Genomic DNA, 19266 nt, shown 5'->3' on the forward strand with positions numbered 1-19266 from the left:
GCTGAATATATCATAGCAATCATGCTAAAGATGGGAACATCACCCTGGAATACCAAGAAACTACAACCTGGCAATTCCTAATCTTGATATAGTGCCCAGGAATGCATTTATTAATTGTAACACAATGGTAGAGAGAAATATATCTTCAATGCTTATGTGCCTTATCTATTTTAGGAGCGGAAACTATGCGCCCATCCTAGATTGGAGATCTACAAAGGAGATAAAATCTATTTTATATGCCCTCTTGCACGTCAAGGGGACTTCTACGTGCCTGAAATGAAAGAGCTGGAGAAGAAAAACAGAGCAGCTGCAGCAGCAGTAGAAACTGATGATGATCAAACAGATATTACAGGTACCTATGAATTATAAAGTGTGCACTGCTTTGAAGTGCCAAGGAAATCTCCTTTACTGTTCTTAATAACATAATATACACGTTAAGAACATGAACAATTCATTTTGTAGATATGCAGCTATCTGCTTTAAAGCAACATAGTTTCAACTAAGCTACCAGCTTGATTCTAACTGCAGGTAAGTTTATAGAATCTTGGACAGAAGTCTTTCCTATGATTTTTACCCCCTCAATTATAGATTCAAGAAAAGGACCTTCTCCATATCTGACCTCAATGGCTATTCTAATAATGTTTTATACTGAGATAATGGTATTGACCTTTTCCAAAGTCCGTGCATGGTACATAATCTAGAATCAGACTAGAGTGCCTTCCCTTTTGGGGTTCGAGGTATGACATTGTGCAATGTAGGATAGTCTAAGTATAACAGAAAAGGATATTGTATTATGATGAGAAGAATGTGAATCAGGTTTCCTAAGGTACATAAAATTCCTTTTCGCAAAATGCAGTTATTTATTTATTTATTTTATTTTATTTTATTATTTTATTTTATTTTATTTTATTTATTTTATTTTATTTTATTTTATTTTATTTTATTTTATTTTATTTTATTTTATTATTTATTTTATTTTATTTATTTTATTTTATTTTATTTTATTTTATTATTTTATTTTATTTTATTTTATTTATTTATTTTATTTTTTTTATTTTATTTTATTATTTTATTTTATTTTATTTATTTTATTTTATTTATTTTATTTTATTTTATTTTATTTTATTTTATTTTATTTTTTTATTTTATTTTATTTTATTTTATTTTATTTTATTTTATTTTATTTTATTTTATTTTATTTTATTTTATTTTATTTTATTTTATTTTATTTTATTTTATTTTATTTGTATACCACCCTTCTCCCGAAGGACTCAGGGCGGTGAACAGGGACATAAATATCAAAATACCCAAAATACAGAAATTAAAACAAATTAAACCCTAGTGCCCAAATGCAGAAAATAAATTACATTAAAACAATAATTAAAACAAAACCCATCAGACCAGGCCGGCTTGTACAAACAAATAGGTTTTTAGGTCGCATCGGAAGGAGCGTAGGTCGGGAGCCATCCGGAGCTCAACCGGTAAACGGTTCCACAGGTCAGGCGCACCCACAGAGAACGCCCTCCCCCTGGGGGTCACCAGTCGGCATTCTCCGAACGGCAGCACCCTGAGGAGGCCCTCTCTGTGGGAGCGCACTGGGCGGAGGGAAGTTGATGCTGGTCGCAGGTGCTCCCTAAGGTACTCCGGACCCATGCCATGTAGGGCTTTGTAGGTTTGTAGTTATCCCTAATAATTGTCAGAAATTATATGTATTGATTTATACATAGGTATTATTTACGCATGCTTTCTCTAACCAAGTTTTCGAAGTATTGTAACAGCACGTGTACCTAAGTCAACAGAATCTTTGGGATGACAAAGAAAATTAAGGGAGAGGAGTCTGTTGATCTGACTGCAAAGCAGAAAGACTCTGCTGTGTCCATCCCTCATCTGTAGAAAACGAAAGTGAAAACAAAGCTAAACTTTTAGCAACACTTTCCTGTGATATACAAACTTTAGAATGATTGTATTTATGCAGATAAAAAATTCAGTGGAGAATTTGCATCAACGTTTGAGAATTCAAACCGGAGGTTCTCAGTATATATTTTAATCTTTAAAAATCATAATCCTGGTTATTGGTTCATATGAAACAGGAATTATTCCTTTGGAAAACCTGATAAACAACTTGCACGACAAATGTTTTTTTTTTTTAAATTAAAAGAGTGAAGTGATCTGCCTACCGAGTTTTTACCACAGACATAATTTACATTGTCTAAATATTCCTTACACTAGTAAGCAAGTATAGCAACTTTCATAAAAAAAGGTGTGAGAGCTTATCACTGCCTGAGAATATACCGTATGCTTGAAACTGAAGCAGGCTATTTTATGTGTTTCTGGTTCTATTTGGATCAAAATAACAATCATTTGTTATGACAAATCAGAATCCTTGAATTGAACTGAAATCTTGTGAAAACAAGGATGATACTGAGTTTTCCGGATTTTCCTCCAAAGACAGTCCACAAGTGGATTGAAGTCCATTTGCAGCAAAGCAAAAAAGGAATCACATGTTCTTTTCCACTAATTTTTTGTTAGTCCCTGAACACTGACATGAAAAACATTACAACCCAGCTGCTGTTGAATTGTTTCTGGTTGTGAAATCATGTGACAATCTTTTCAATGCCTTTTCATTCCTTGTGCCCCCCCCCACTAGTTCTTAGAGGGGATAGCCTGACCTGGGTAAAGGATCAGTTCTTTTATTGTCATTTGAGTGTCCCCCAGTTCAGTGTCCCCCTAGACTTTGGCAGGGGGTTTCTTTTTAGTTTTTGTAATATATGAAGTGAAGGCTTTGGAGGGATTTTTGTCTGCTTTTAATGTTATTTACTTTTTCATATGTTTTATTAGTTGTTTGTTTGTAGATTGCTGCATTTAATGTTTTCCTGAATGACTTCCTTAAACCTTCATCAAAGTTTTTTTTTGTTAGCCGTCTTATGGCATTTATGAAATCATCACAGATAACTATCGATGGTTTGAAATGTGCTATGCTGTTCTATTAGGTGCTGATCTTATTTTCATTTTGGATTGAATAAGACCACACGAGGATTGCCGAAGATACCACTTCATTGCTGGGGTCTATGACAATTCGCCATGGCCAACTCACCATGGCCAACTTGCCACGGCCAACTCGCTGTGGGCCAACTCAGCATGGCCAACTCACCATAGGACAACTGGTTGCTGGACAAAAGTTACACTAATAACAAAGAAATGATGGAACAAAATCATTAAAGAAAGGATGCAAAAGGAGGGACAAAATGAAATGTGATCGACAAAAATTAAAATCATTTTTTATTTATTTTAAATAATTAAATAGAATTGTTAAATTGTTCCGCAGTGAGTTGTCCCATGGCAAGTTGGCTGTTGTGAGTTGTTCAGCAGCAAGTTGGCCGTAATGAGTTGGTCGCAGAGAGTTGGCTATGGCAAGTTGTCCCATTCCCTCAGTGCTGCTTCATTGAATTCTGTTGCCTTGCCATTTTCATATTTTCTTGCCCTATTACATTTTAGTTGCACTGCAATTCACATTTCTTCAGGTGGTCTTTAGTTTATAAATATCTGACACTTGTTTTTTTTACAGTAGAATCTTCACAAACATACAGTATGTAATGGATACTTTTGAGCAATTTTTCTATCAAAATATAAATAATATTTTAGCTCAAATTTACTCTCTTTTTCTGTCTGCTCTTGAGACCTTCAAAACCAATGTAAAGTAATTGCAAAAATAAAAAATCCAAGATCCTTTTCTACCCGTCTCAGATGCCTTTGAAACCATAGTGGAGAATGTATTATAATTACACTAGTGCTCTGAGATCAACAAAAATTCTGTATGCCAAGTTTACCGAGAGAAACAGTACTGTATACGTAAAAAAGAAATATTATTAGTGCATGTAAAAAAACAACTGACTGACTTGGACTGCTTTGAAAGCACTGGATTTTATCTGTTATTTGGAGTAAAATACAGATTCACATTTTATTCATGACATCTGAAGTAAGTTGAATGGAGGGCTATAAAATAATGATTTTACTCAGTGGTGAGATTCAGCCGGTTTTCACCACTTGGGCAGAACCACTAGCTAGTTTTTTGTTGCCCAGGCCCAGAATGGACCTCCGGAAACTGCATCCACACAGAGAATGTATTTGAATCCCACCACTGATTTTACTACATAAATAATGGCCTGTTTAGCTCCAAGAAATAATATATACCATTAAATCTGTGAGAACAAAAAAGTTCTACTCCAAATGGTTATGCATTAAGTGATATAAGATCCACATTGCATTCTTTGCCCCAAGGCAATTGGAAGTCTGTAATAATACCGATACAAACTTTTCTTGTCACCTTGGCTGAGGAATATAATATAATTGGAGTTTTATAGACTGGAAAATATCCTGCTGATGTGCAGTCTATCATCCCATTTCCTTGTTAAACATTGATGTAAAAATTCAATATTACGCATAATATTCATCCTGCGTAATCTGGTTTTAGGTTGCCAAGCATCTGATAGCAGATTACAATTGAGGTTGTGATTATACATTCACAAAAATTATAATCAGCAATAGGTTCATTTGCTGTTTATTGGATGCTGCTATTGTGAGGATAGTTTTTGCATTTCTTGTTATGCCCATGGAACATTGCTGCTCCACATACTGCTTTGGCTCCCAGTAGGCTTCCAAGTACAATTCAAGTTGATGGTCTACACCAGGGGTAGGCAACCTTGGCTCTTTTATGACTCGTGGACTTCAACTCCCAGAATTCCTGAGCCAGCCAAGGTTGCCTACCCCTGGTCTATACCTATAATGCCCTCCGTGGTACAGGGCCAGGTTACTTATAGGAACACCTTTCTCTTTTCTGTCTGCCCCATCAAACCTATCAGAAAGGGCATGCCCAGGCCCCTTCTGTTAAACAGTGCCATCTTTTCTGGATTATGAAATCATGCCTTCTCAGTGGCAGCATCTGCTCTATGGAACAGCAGAAGGAAGAGAACGCTCCAATCCTATCAGCCTTTCACAAGGCATTGAAGACCTGGCTGTTTCCCAGGCATTGGACTCCACTATTCAACATAACAGTGTTGGAAGGGACCTTGGACCCTGCTCAAGCAGGAGACCCTATACTATTTCAGACAAGCGGCTGTCTACTCTCTTCTTAAAATGGTGAAGCATTTTAATGATGATAATAATGGAGTACCCACAGCTTCTGAAGGCAAGGCATTCCACTAGTTAATTGTTCTCACTGTTAGGAAATTTCTCCTTAGTTCTAGTTGTAGGTTGCTTCTCTCCTTGATTAGATTCCATCCATTCCTTCTTGTCTTGCTTTCTGGTGCTTTGGAAAATAGGTTGACTCATTTTTATGGTGGCTCTTCAAATATTGGACATTGCTGTCATGTCTCCTCTCGTCTTTCTTTTCACTAGGCTAGACATACCCAGTTCCTGCAACTGTTCTTTATATGTTTTATTTTATTTTTTTTAAATTTTAATCCCATTTATATCCCGCCCTTCTCCGAAGACTCAGGGCGGCTTACAATTTAAGCACAAACCAATGTGCTTAGCAATAGCCTTCATTCTATGTATATGCCTGCTTATTAGGGCTTTCCCCCCCCCCAAGTGGCATTATTACAAAGTCAGCTTATTGTCCCCAACAGTCTGGGTCCTCATTTTACCTACCTCGGAAGGATGGAAGGCTGAGTCAACCTTGAGCCTGGTGGGATGCGAACCTGCACTAATTGCAGGCAGCTGGTGTTACTTAAGGAGGCATTAGCCCACTGCTCCACCAAGGCTATGGTTTTAGTCTCTCGCCCTGTTGTGATTCAGTGTCAGGCTGTGCTCCCAGCAGCTGAGTCCGATGAATCGGAGGAGGAGGAGGAGGAGGAGGAGGAGAGGTTTGGAGAGCCTTTGGTGTCGGAGGGAGGTTCTGATGCACTGCAGGACTCTAAGTCTGGCCCCTCCATGAGGCCCAGCTGTGTGAGCACGAGGTGTCGGACTTAGATGAGTCACAGCTGAATCTCTTCAGAGACACTAGAAGCAGAAGGCAATCCAGCAGAGCAGAGCAGAGAAAATCAATGAGGCAACTCAGTGAGAGGAGGAGAAGGCAGTGAGAAGCCATGCCTTGGAACTGATAATAAAAGGGGAAGGTGTGGGCGGGGCTGGTTGCTGAAGGCAACCATTTGAAGACATTCTGAGAGAGTCCTGGTCTGTTCTTGTTACTTCTGTTTAACTCTTGTTTGATATTTTGATTCATTTATTCTATTGCTTTTTTGTTTGAACTGTAAATAAATTTGGGTTGGGTTTTTCCAGCCTATTGAGTGTAAAAAGGAAAAAGGAGTTGTCCCTGATACACAAACAGGGCCGGTTGTAGGCTGGAACAGAACACGCCCCCTAATCGTCCTTTTGCTCTTCTCTGCACTCTTTCCAGTGTCTCAACATCTTATTTATATTGGGGTGACTAAAATTGGATGCAGTATTACGGGTGTGGTCAGTGATTTATTTTTGGGGGGAGGGGGGTCATGTTTGGTAAACTTGTCTGTTCTAACTTTATGCACTCATTTATGTGAGATGGATAACTATATAAATAAACAATTGAAAAGGCCTTTAATATGATGCAGTATAAATGTTTGAAACAAATGTAGATAGAGTGAAATGGATATTTTCCTTGTCCTTCCTTTTTAATTAATTGGATGACAACGTAGTGTTCTACTACTCTACCTTAGCTGGAGTTGCTAAAAATGGAATTATTTCTTCATACCATCAATGAAGTCCTTTACTTTCTCTTATTTTTATTTGATGTAGAAAATTCTGGGAGTTGAAGTCCACGAGTCATAAAAGAGCCAAGGTTGCCTACCCCTGGTCTAGTGGCTAAGGCATGACATGAGTTCTAGCCGCACCTTGGGCATGAAAGCCCGCTGGGTGACCTTTGGCCAGTGACTCTCTCTCAGTCCAACCCACCTCATAGGATTGTTGTTGCGGGAAAAATAGGAGGAATGAATATTAGATATGTTTGCTGTCTTGAGTTATTTATAAAAATAATAAAGATGGGATATAAATAAATAAAAATTTAAAAACCCTTAAAAATCACATAGTGGCTCCTTCATTGTTTCTATCGTCATCATCATCATCATTGTCATCCTCCTCCTCCTCCTCCTCATCGTTTATGGAGGAAGAGGAGAAGAAAAAGAAAATACACTCTTCTTAAGCAAAATCTTTAATAGGGATTTTATTAAAAACCTGTGTTACTTTTATTTTTAATTAAATACCACCCTCATTTTTAATACTTTTTATCCTAACCTCTGAATGTTCTTTCCTCTTAGCTTTGTACAGCCAACAATATTAAAATGTCTTAAGGTATGTTCAAATTAATGATTTCATTTTATGAATTTCCTTGCAGAAGTGTCGGCCATTTTCCCCTACTGATTTCTGATGCAACTGATGTCATTCAAACGCTAGTGACCTAGAGACCTGCCAACAAATAATTTGCATTTTTTAAATTAGGCAATAATCCTGTGAGTTGAAAGGATAATGCCACATCTAGCTATCTAATCTATTCCTCCTTCTTTTCTATTCCTCATTCCCATATTCAACCTTTTATTATAAAATGAAGCTACTGATAATGTTGATAATTTGAATGGGAGAGGAGAGAGGATTGAGGGCTTTGCTGAATTTGGTACACTAGTCTTATTTTATGGTACCTTTTATATCTGCATATTTAACAGCAAGAACATTTTTATTATTATTATTATTATTATTATAAAAGGTAACAAGGAAGGAAGCATCACTCAGGATAACTTATTCATGAAGCAGCAGCATTAGTCTCGAGCTTTCTTTCCTCCCAACCTTTTAAGGCTGGTAGAAGCTAGAGCAGGGGTAGGCAACCTTGGCTCTTTTATGACTTGTGGACTTCAACTCCCAGAATTCCTGAGCCAGCCATGCTGGCTCAGGAATTCTGGGAGTTGCAGTCCACAAGTCATAAAAGAGCCAAGGTTGCCTACCCCTGAGCTAGAGCATACACACCTGACTGCGTTCTGTCTGCACCTGCTTGTGATGGCCAAGGCACGCTCAAGCTCTTGTGAATACTTCTAAGGCAGAAGCAAGAAGAGTGCCCAAGAAAACTGTTTTGGCAGTCTCCTGATCATCAGTTTTGTCAAAGCCATGTGATTATGAAGCTGATTTTCTTTTGAGATCACAGGATCACAGGTGCTCTTTTCTTTTTCACTTATTATGCCACCAGTTAAGTGCTTGGCCCTTTGCCATTATTCTGGACAAGCCCTGCTGGGCACCTGTGAGGCTGGCACTGGTGTGGTCTCCTTTCAGACATCAGGATGATCCTGACCTTGTTGGTCTTTCATAAGACTATGAAGACTTGGTTGGGTGCCTGGGTCCCCATGTGTGTTAAGGGCCCCGCTTCCTGGTTATCTTAACCTCTATAGCCTAACAGCTTTACTTGGTGCCATCTAAATTTATTTTGTGTTGTTTTAATTCTTTTTAATTGTATGCTGCCCAGTGTCACTTGTGAGATGGATGGCTATTTAAATCAAATGAATAAATACAACAGGTGCAGTCTGATCTCAAGGTGGGGGGAGGCAAAAGTCTGTTGATATGAAAGTTTTAAGATTGCCAGGATTGACCAATTTTGATTGATTTCTATATTCTGCATCAGGAAAATCTTCTCTCTGTTTGGGACATACTTGTTAGCAGTAAAGCAACTAATGCGACCTTGAGTGTTTTGTTGTCCTGAATATAGGGTTCAGTTTCTGGAAGAATATATTGATTTATAAGCTTCTCCTGAATCTGACAGTGCCAGATATTGATCCTCTGCAATTGTACATATGATGCATTCAGCACATCTGTATATGTGCCATTGCGGTTCTCTATCCCAACAAATTCAGCCAGGTTGTTTTCATCACTAAAGCTCCTTTTAGCTTCCGAAGTATTTATTCCTTTTCCATCTTTGTTTCTGATAAATAAAAGTATGCTCATACAACTGATCACTGCATGTGCTGAATTGCTTACTGTTCAATCAAATGTTGGCTATTGTATGAAACCCTTCACAACACAGGGCCAGGATTTTTAAGAAATTGTCTTTTTCTGATTATCTCTGCCCACCCAACAGCATCAGACAAGGTTGGCATACTCTGGAATCCTTCTATTGAATAGTAGCATTTTGTGGAACAAACCAGGAAATATGACTTCTTTGTGGCTACACTTGCCCTGTGATACAACATATTTAGCATGGTGGGGAAAACCCCAACCTGCTGGCCTTTAAAAAGGCTCTGGCTCTTCCCTTGGGCAAGGCGTCAGGATGTGGTATAAGCGATCAATATATGTCAACATGTATGCTGTACATTATAGTGCCTAGTGCTCAAGATTTCATAGTAGGTTTTACTGGTTTGTTGGATTTTTATTTTATACACATAGAAATAAAGGCATACATGCAAACAGATACAGATATATAATTTTATTGTGGTTGTCCTCCCAGAGTTGCTTGGCAAATGGGTAACCATATAAAATGAATGGATGGATGGATGGATGAATGAATAAATAAATTTTATGTTTCATTCATTGTGGAAAGAGCTGCTGTATCATTTTTCATTGCTTCTCTGACTAGTGGGTCACAACAGTACTCATACGTTGTATCTTGAATTACCTACTGTAGATCAGGCATGACAAACTCGCGACGTCATGTGACGTTGCACGACGTATCGGAACTTTTTCCCATTGCCGAAAATGGGATGGGCGCGGTTTCTCTGTGACGCTCTGGCCTGCGGGCCGGCAGTTTGACACCCCTGACCTAGATATAAAAAACAGGCTTTGGAGCCCATGCTTTCTAATCAGAACATCTAACTAGTCAGGCTAGGGCGATGATGTTCAGGACTTGTTATAAACATTTCATGCTTGTTGGACAAACTCTACAAGCTAAGAAGCATTTCATATCCTCATATCTGATAACAATGACATTCCAGAAATGGATGATTTCTTGAAGGACCACTACGGTGGGAAGGTAACAGCGTTCCGTGCGCCTCTGGCGTCTAGTCATGCCGGCCACATGACCACGGAGACGTCCTCGGACAAGCGCTGGCTCTTCGGCTTTGAAACGGAGATGAGCACCGGCCCCTAGAGTCAGAAACGACTAGCACGCATGTGCGGGGGAACCTTTACCTTTTTAATAGAACCTGATGGATATGTTTGGCTTAATAATTCTGTTAACTCATACACATTTAATGTATGTTTAAGTGGCTTGGTATATTTTGCACCAATCTTATTAATAAACAGGTTGTAGACCCTGTATCTCTATTTTTTTTATCACAGTAGGAAAAACTCTAGACATAAATTGAGGCAAATTGATTTTACCTGTGCAGTTGGAAATCATTCCTTTTGTTCCTTATTAGTAATGAATGTCATTAGAATGAGATAGATGGTATGCTAGAAGCCAAAATGCTATCAGTTCTATCAATTATAATTAGTTTTATGTTGTTCTTAATTGTCATTTAATTCTCAATCATAAGCTCTGAATCCTGAGTCCATTTACTATGTCCTTGCTCTCAGCAGGGTTATCTCCTGTGCTCTGGTATGAGAATGAGTCAAAAGTCAAAGTAAATAAAAATAGCCTCTTAATAGAGTTAGGAAAAGAATTACACTTATTTTAGTGACAAGGGGCTGTCTTTTCCTGAGGCATCAGTTAATAAACTTACACCATTTCAGAAATACAGATAAATTTTCCTGTTCTGTTTCAGAGAGAGAGAGAAAGGTGGGGGGAGAGAAATGCTAGTATAGCAGACAAAAAAAGGCAAAAATTCCTACCTCTATTTGAATTTAAGCACAGCAGTTGCTACAAGAAAGGCATAATATGCTTTCTACCTTAGCAGACTACTTTTTTCTGACAATGCATCTGCCACCAGTTCTTGTTCCCAAGGCAGCCCTGCTCACCAGCAGATGTCAGCTTTCTTGACAGTATCTTTGTAATCTTCTCTTGACCTTTTCAGCTTAACTGTTTTAGGACTTTGCAATGGGTCAATAATTCTGGATGTTTGTGCCAAAGGATTGAAGTCTGGTCCCTCGTTATAGAGGGACCAGTAGATTGAAACACTATATAAATCTGAATATTTCTCAGCTTGCTTCCTACCCCCCTCTCTTTCTCATGCTCTTCGTCTTAAGTGTGTGTCTCTGTCCACCTTGGCACTGTTGGGAGGAAAGCTGTGGCTGGGCTCCAACCCACAAGGAGCTTGCAGCTGCATTTTGTGCGGGGGATGGCCCTGCATCCAAGCTTGGGGTTGCTTGGTTGTCATTGCAGGCTGCTGAGACTTAGGACTCTGGGCCCCTGTAGCAGTATCTATCCCTGCCCATCTCCTGGCAGCTTCTGTGTGGGGTTTGAAAAGCTGTGATTAACTGCACTTTGTCTGTTATTACATTGATCTATTATTTAGAAAGCGAGCAGATGAATATTTGATAGAGCTCAGAGCCTGGCTGGAGAAAGAAGGGAAAAACATTCAAGGGAGAAATATATGGATCATACGCTTGTACCACAGCAAGAGTCTGCCAGATTGGTCAAACCTGTGCTCAAGAGAGCTTTGGGAATGGTGACCTGACGCAGCGCTTCATTTTTTATTTTTTTTTTCTTCCAGGAAAGCAACAGGGATTCTCTCTCCTTTTCTCTCTTTTCAGCTTATTTTCTAAGTTATGGGTTGTTCTATACCAGCCTGCTACCGGCCCTGCAGAAAAGGCAGGGACAACCCCTTTTACAAGAAGGCAAGAGGCTGGAATTACGCCTGCCAAATTTATTGCTACAAAAACAAATAGAACAAGACACAAACCAAGAAACAGGAGCTTTTCAAGCGGTTGCCTTCAGCAAACCACCCCTCCCACGCATTCCCCCTTAAATACAGTTCAGGGCATGGCTTCTCTCTGCCTCCTTCCGAGGAGCCCCATTGCCTTCCTCTGTTTACTCCTGATTGACTGCCTCCTGCGTCGGGCGTCCTTGAACAGGGCCAGCTGTGGGTCATCTTCATCCACGCTGTCAGGCTCACACAGCTGGGTCTGCGTCGTGACCAGATGAGAGGGGCCTGGCTGAGGACTCTCATCAAGCTCTTCAACACCCCCCTCCTCCTCCTCCTCTGAGTCATCCGACCCAACTGCCGAACCCACAGGCTGACCCTGAATCACAACATGGGTCTTGGGTATCAGACAACATGATAGCCACATTTTTAAAAAAAATAAAGGGGTGGGGGTTTTTTTGTATGCAATATATTGTCCTGTTTCTGGTTCTAGTTACTCTATATATTAATGAAAAATAATGATGGATAAATAGATACTGTGCTTATTTATTGAGCGTATGCTTAATTTTCCAGCACTCACTTTTGAAAAACTTTTTTTCTTCCGCCTGCAGTTTTTATTCTTTCATTTAAAAAAAAAGTTTAACAAAGGGAAAAAAAAGATTTGCCTTTTGGTGGTTTTTCTTTATTCTGTTCCTTTGTGAGTGTTCTGTAGGTACAGGATGAGACATGTTATAAACCACAGATCAAATAAGAAGCTGTAGAAAGACTAATTTTCCTTACTGTAAAATTTCACAGTTGAATGCCTGTCTCGGAGCATCATGGTTTACTTGAAACTACATCTTCCGTTAGATATCAAGTCTATGCTGCTATTTATATTTTTTCTTACATCTAATCCATATTTGTTGACCTTTCTTGTAGTACTTTGTGATGTCATCATTTCCATTTTACAGATGAGCTACCCTTTAAAATAGGGATTTCCTTGCTGATGAAAACAGCAGGCGAATTGAATCCTGAGTATGAATTCATTACATCCCCTGGAGCATATAGTGGCTTTGTGAAGTGATGTGAAAAGGCAAATTCAATGTTCATCAAACATTCAACTCTCTTTGTTCTACTTGAAAAGCTTCCCAAACCTGAGTTGCTAAGTTTAGTTCTGTGCATTGCTCATCCTTTGGCCTTATGTTATGTATCCTCCTCCCATCCCTCAATACACTGATACTATTGGATGCAGTTACATTGGCACTGCTGGCTCAATCTTGTGTAGGGCACTCAAAGGGCTACAGATTCCCCACCTCTGGCCTGGCTGAATGACTTACAAACTGATCAAAGATCCTGTTTCCCACCAACTCATCATAATTTGATTTTACCTCAGTTAACTCTGCAGTGGGTTTGGTTTTATTTCATGTAAGTCTTTGAAGTGTCTTATCATGTGATATTTGAATGATGTTGTGAAAAAGGAATACTTTTGATGGGAATTCTGCATCAAGAGTCTGCCATCTTTCTTGATAACATAGCAGGCATCTCTTTTACCATTTCAAATGGCAGACAAATGTATGAAATATGCTCAAGAAGAATGTGTTACTGCATCAGATGAAAGGCACATTTATTCCTGAATTTTGTTTTCTATTATTAGCTATCCAACAAAGCATGGAGGCAGTACTCATCCCCTGCAGCTGCAAGTGTTATTCAGCGGTATGCTTATCTCTGCATTGTCAAATGCTATCTCTGTGATTTTTTTCTAATGATACGGTAAATTATTTTTGTGTTGTATGAAAAAAGTATTTTTTATTGTCTATATGGAATCCATTGCTGTGGGCTGATTCTGTATTTGAATGTTGCTAGAAGACAAAAAATTTTTTTTTTGCATGATCGATGAAGTTATAAAATCTTTCATAACACCACTAGGTGATTTCTCTCTCTCATTCGTTTATCTCTCACACACTTACTGATGCCCTCTTAATTCCATAGGCTTTTCTCAGAGTAAAAATATATCTCTTCCCTTATTTTTATTGCCTTTTAAAAATCAAGGGGTTGGGGCATTACTTTTTTCTTTTTGGCCTGTAATTGTCATCTCTATAAATGAGAAAGAATCAGGCAATCATTCATTCCATCATCCAGCTGTACTGATGTCATGCTCTTCCATTTCATCTTAAGTTCTCTCTCAGGCTGAAACTGGCTATAAAAGTCAACTAGTTTCAATTCCATGCAGGCTAGTTTTACACATGATTCTGGCTTTTAGGATAAGCCTGTTTCTCCTCCAGATACCCTAAAGATTAGCTGCTTCTGATGCAGCAAATATTTTCACGCTCCAACATGTCCTGTAATTTGTGCATATCTTATATTATTGCAAACAACAAAATTATAAGTATGACTTATATTAAATTAGATGTTATTTTGACTGAGCAAACATAACCCATTATTCTTTAGTTAAGGCCAAAGGGCTGGGCAATTTCAGTACCAAAATTGAAGAATAAATTGATTTTTATATGGAGCTACAGAACACACTTAAGAATAAATAAGACCAATATAGGCCTAATACAGTTATTTCTGGAGAGATTTGTTTAACCGAGAGAAAGGGGCAGAAGAGCATAGTGATAATGATAGTTTATTGTTGATGGATGAAACATTTCCTGCATATTAAGCTTACTCCAAAGATTTGAGATTGTTCAGGTTGAACAAGAATTTTATAAATAAAAGCTGACTTGCATCATGCCTTTTTTTAAACCTTGGTGCAGATCCTAATACTGTCAGGTATTCATATTCTTTGAGTTTAGTGATACGGTAATTTGGCCAGCAATTCAGTATTGTTGATAAAGGTGCATAATTGCAGCACAAAATTGTTATAATTACAGTCTATATCTCATGCTAACTCTTTGACCCTAAGTAATCATGTTTGGCAGATTTTTTGCAGTCAGAATCTTCCTAGTTGCTAAAATTAGTTCTCCATAGACTACACATATTTGAAACTGTCTCCATGTAATTGGAAAAGATCCAGCTTAGCTCCAAGCTTGTCCTTTGCAACAACTGCTTCCATGGGGTAAGGAAGCATCTCTTACAATCATTGATGTGAACTGGCTTGAAAAAAGAACCACACAGTAAATAAAATAGAATCTACTTTTATTTTATTGGTACCTTCAATATCATGTTGTATAGATTAATCCCTATTGTCTGTCCAAAAGTGGAATACCAATTCTGTTCTTTATTGTGATATAGTAGCGAGGGGAGGGGAGAAGGACAAGCTGCAAATTCTCATCATCTAAATTCCATGGGAATCAGCTTTGAGAAATGCAGATAATGCTCAACTCTAGCAAGACCAAGTGGCAATGGATTGTGGGGCCATCTGGACTCTGAAAGTTTCCATCTTTTGTTCCAGATGGAATTGGACTATCCCAGAGAAGTCTCATGTACATTTTGACAGTTCCTGCTTGAAAGTGGCAACTGTGGTTTGTACTCCCTTTGCCTGATTGCACCCATTTCTGTTTTGGAAGGCTTTATACTCACGCCTTGGTTAGCTGTGAATCACTGCAGTATATTCTATATGGGATTGCCCTTCAAGACCACATGCACTAGCACATATAGTTATGGGCACACCTTGGCATGCCCATATCAACTGCTTTATAAGCTGCCTAGGAGTAATTCAGGCTGCCAATTGTTACTAATAAAGCCCTTCCTGGCACAGGGCCTGTGGGACCCCTGTTTCTGATTACTGTTGCCTGTACAATAAGATCTGAAAGCATGGGCTTACTGAGGGTCCTGTTGCTTAAGCCATCTGTTGGGACCCAGGAGACAGACCTTCTCTGTCATTGCACCTATCCTATAGAATCTCCTGGGGATTCAGATAAACCTAACCATATCTGCCTTTCAGAAGACTCTGACGTTCTGTTTTCTCCCTGGGTTGGGAGCTTTTGTTTCCAATTGGACAGTTTCTGACTTAGGTTTGGGTTATCTGAAATTCTGTGGCACAGCATGTTTTGTTGTATTTTAAGATATTTTTGGTTGTGATTTGTCGTTTTTAATAGTGTGGGCTGCTAAGAGTTGCATGTTAAGTGGGTAGCCATACAAATTGATTGATCGGTTCGTTCATTCACTGAGTGAATGAATGCTTGAACCATGGCACCCTTAAATTACCATTTATTTGTTGTGAATTTTCATCTAAACATTTTTGAGCCCATACGGACAGGATATGAAATTGATGAAGTGGTGGAAAAGTTCAGAAGTCCATCATTAAGAAATTTAACTAAATTCTTCCTGATTCACTAGACTTTATTGGGTGGGGTGTAAATAAATAAAACAATAAAATCTTAACAAGCAACAATATATGTTACAAAAAGAAATGTCATATCTAATATGTTATAATTCACAGCTGAAACCTTTCCTCACCAAATGTTCTGGAAGAAAATTGTTTTAACTACTCTTCTAAAGAAGGGTTGGGGCCAACCTGACCTCAGGAGAGGTAAACTGTCCTATTGTGAAGGCAATGCATTCATTCTCAGTTATACTGCACATAAAAGATATATTCTGCCTGGAGAAGATGGTCCTAAAGGTAACATGGAGCAATCTATGTTGAATTTTATAGGCAGGTAATGACCAGCATCTTGAATTGTGCCCTAAAACGTAGCAGCAGTGACTGATAAGCATTAATCAAACCAGGTGACACCAGACAGCAAACAGTTTCAGAACAAGCTGTGGCCTCTAGGTCATTTTAAAGAGTATACTGTAGAAGTCTAACCAGTAGATGACAAGGCATGAAATATTGTCTTCTCTCTCTCTCTCTCTCTCTCTCTCTCTCTCTCTCTCTCTCTCTCTCTCTCTCTCTCTCTCTCTCTCTCTCTCCCCAATTTATTTAAAACTTAATATCTATCCTGTTGTGTCCTTTATTCTGCACATACGAACCAGATGGGATGGAAATCTAACTTATACCAAGCTGAGAAACCTACTTCCTCGGGAATCAGGTGCTCAAAAAAATCTCAAGTAATCTTGCAGGATATTTTCTCAGAAGAGTCTGCCCATCTAGAGTCAAATTCAGAATGATTATGCATAATTTCACCTTCAAAATGCCTGGCAAAGTCTCCATAACAATCTTCCATGCACATTTTACTTAAAAGAGAAAATTACCTTAAAAAGCACACAGCACTCTGTAGATGTGATCAATGCAGAAATCTATTGCTGCTTTGCCACTCTTACCACAGTGTATATGCCTGATCTTGGGCTTGAACCTGCGCCTGTTCATTTTTTTTTCTCTTTCACGGACATCACTCCAGGTGTCTTCTCAGATGCATAATCCGTCTTACATCAATAGGCCATTTTAACGAATTGTATTAGCAGGAAATGTCAAAGTAATCAGATGCAAAATTGTTTGACGAGATCTGTGTGAAGTCTCAAAATCTTGCAGGAGCAGTAGAAATCAAAATTACTACTCTGCCAAAGACCTTATATATCCTTCTTTATTCTTTCAGAAACATCTAATAGATCAGGTTCTACAGCAAGACTTAAGAGGTGGTCTGGATACAGTACTGGTGCTTCAGATTATATATTAGGCATTGAAGTCAATGAGGCAGAATTTATGTCTTCAAGATGTTTAGGCTGTTTACTTAACAAATACTGTTATTCTTTTTAATAGCACCTTTTGGTACATTTTTATTTAATTGTTTTTTTTTAAATTGTATACCTTTTTACATATCTACAGGACCTGTAAAAGGATCTTTGGCTCTGAAGGAGGGAAAGGAGGCAGACATGTATTCAGCACTTCATAATTTGTAATGCATACATGGGGAAGCAGTGGATCCTGGCAGACACCATGAAATAACCACTCTAGAAAAGACACCATCCTGGGATATTGCAAGAACAGGGGAATCCTGATGGGACAGATCTTTGACAATCATCCTTTCAACTGCAGAAGCAGCCAGTTATAAATGCAAGTCATTGCAGAGATAAGAAGTTGCAGTTCAGGTCTCCTGCTTCTGAATCCCTCAGGGAAGGAGCTCTCAACAATACTCCAGATTAATGTTCCGATACTCCAGGAAGGGATGAAGCAGTGAGGCTATCTATAAACTCTTCCGTTTCTGCCCAACGACTTTGAGTGTAATTATGCCGAGTTCCCTGCTTTATGTGCTAGTAGTTCGTAGCTTTATAGCTGAATAGTCTCTGTGCTGCTTCAGTAATGTGGCTCTTTTGCTTTGCTGGACTTCTAGGAACTGAGAATGTTGATAGGAATGGAACATCATGGAACCGTTACAATAGTTTCTTAGCATGATTTGACGTAAGGGAGACAATAACTTATCTAGTGACTTATTTTGGGATCAGAATGACAAGTGTTTGAGACAATGAATGGTTGAGCTCTTTGTTGGCTTGCCCCAGGTCTTTTCTGTCAATCTGGGGTATATCACAGGGATATCCAGAACAGATCTTTCCTCACAGGGGGTATGTCTGCCTGAATGGCTAAAGCTACTAACTGGTGATTCGAGCTTGATTGAAAGTATCTGGGTAAAAGGAAATATGAATGTAATTGTTGTTGCCCTGAATATAATGGGCATTTTTGAATCTCAAGGGTAGTTAAATGTTAAAAGTGTATTCTTGTTTTCCTTTCCTATTGCTATGTCTGGCTTCACTATAAAATTAAATGAGTTAATTTATTCAAACAGAGTGTATCTCTGGTTCATTTATTTACATGGCAACTAAATTTGTAAACCTCAGAATCATGCTATGTGAAAATGTACACACATTACAAAATGGCAGTTAGTGATGTACAGTATAACAATACAATTGTCATTAAGAAACCCAGAGGATGTATTCTAATGAGAAGTTTACTGTAAAGGATATTTTAGAGGCTATGGCTGCTTCCAGATGGAGGATCTCTATTAGTATCAATCTAAAGACTTTCTGTTTTCTTCATTCACAGGTTTTTGTACATGTGTGTATTAAAAGAAGTAAGACAGAACTTAGTGTGCTTTTAGTATATTCATAGATATATTGTCAATATATTTAGGGGGTAAGGTTTTCTTTTCTTTATAAATACGGAAAGTGATTGTAGAATTGTGTGTAGAACTTGAATCTTAGATGCTTAAAAAATACTGCAAGAGTTCTCTTAATACTTAATTTGTTTTCCGATATTTTCCGAGCCTCATCATTAAGCCTTAAATGATATTTTCCAAGTCTCATCATTAAGCCTTAAATGGTACTATGACTAACAGAACCCACTAGCTGGGAATAGTTTTATTATTCTTTTAACATTTTCTGATCCTGAGCCATAGCTTGAATTAATATTATTGATATCCTGGGCTGTAGAGATCCAATGTATTTTTCTTTCCTTGGTCCAGTGAACAGAATCATCTTGTATGTTCCATCACTGTCTTTGTGTAAAGTTTTCCAATTAGGTTTTGCACAGAGCTTCATAAGGATTATGAATAATACTCAGGTGTATGTTTTCAGTCCTCTCATCTTGTATAACAAACCCGGCTCTCTGAAAAAGCATCTGGTATGATGAAACTACTCTTTAAGACTTTCTCTTTGAATGTTCAGGTAT

At 38.3% G+C, this 19266-nt stretch overlaps 1 protein-coding gene across 2 annotated transcripts in view; it reads left to right on the top strand.

Moving 5' to 3' along the window:
- The window catches only part of TEX264 (testis expressed 264, ER-phagy receptor), a 175259-nt gene that overhangs the window by 127813 nt on the left and 28180 nt on the right, over positions 1 to 19266 (top strand). For both annotated transcript variants that reach the window (XM_081320787.1, XM_081320788.1), the window contains one exon: positions 175 to 352. In XM_081320787.1, the coding sequence (XP_081176913.1) occupies positions 175 to 352 (178 nt within the window). The remainder of the gene's footprint in view (positions 1 to 174; positions 353 to 19266) is intronic.

This window comes from Vipera berus (genome assembly GCF_964194415.1).
Source record: "Vipera berus genome assembly, chromosome: 2".
Lineage (NCBI taxonomy): Eukaryota > Metazoa > Chordata > Lepidosauria > Squamata > Viperidae > Vipera > Vipera berus.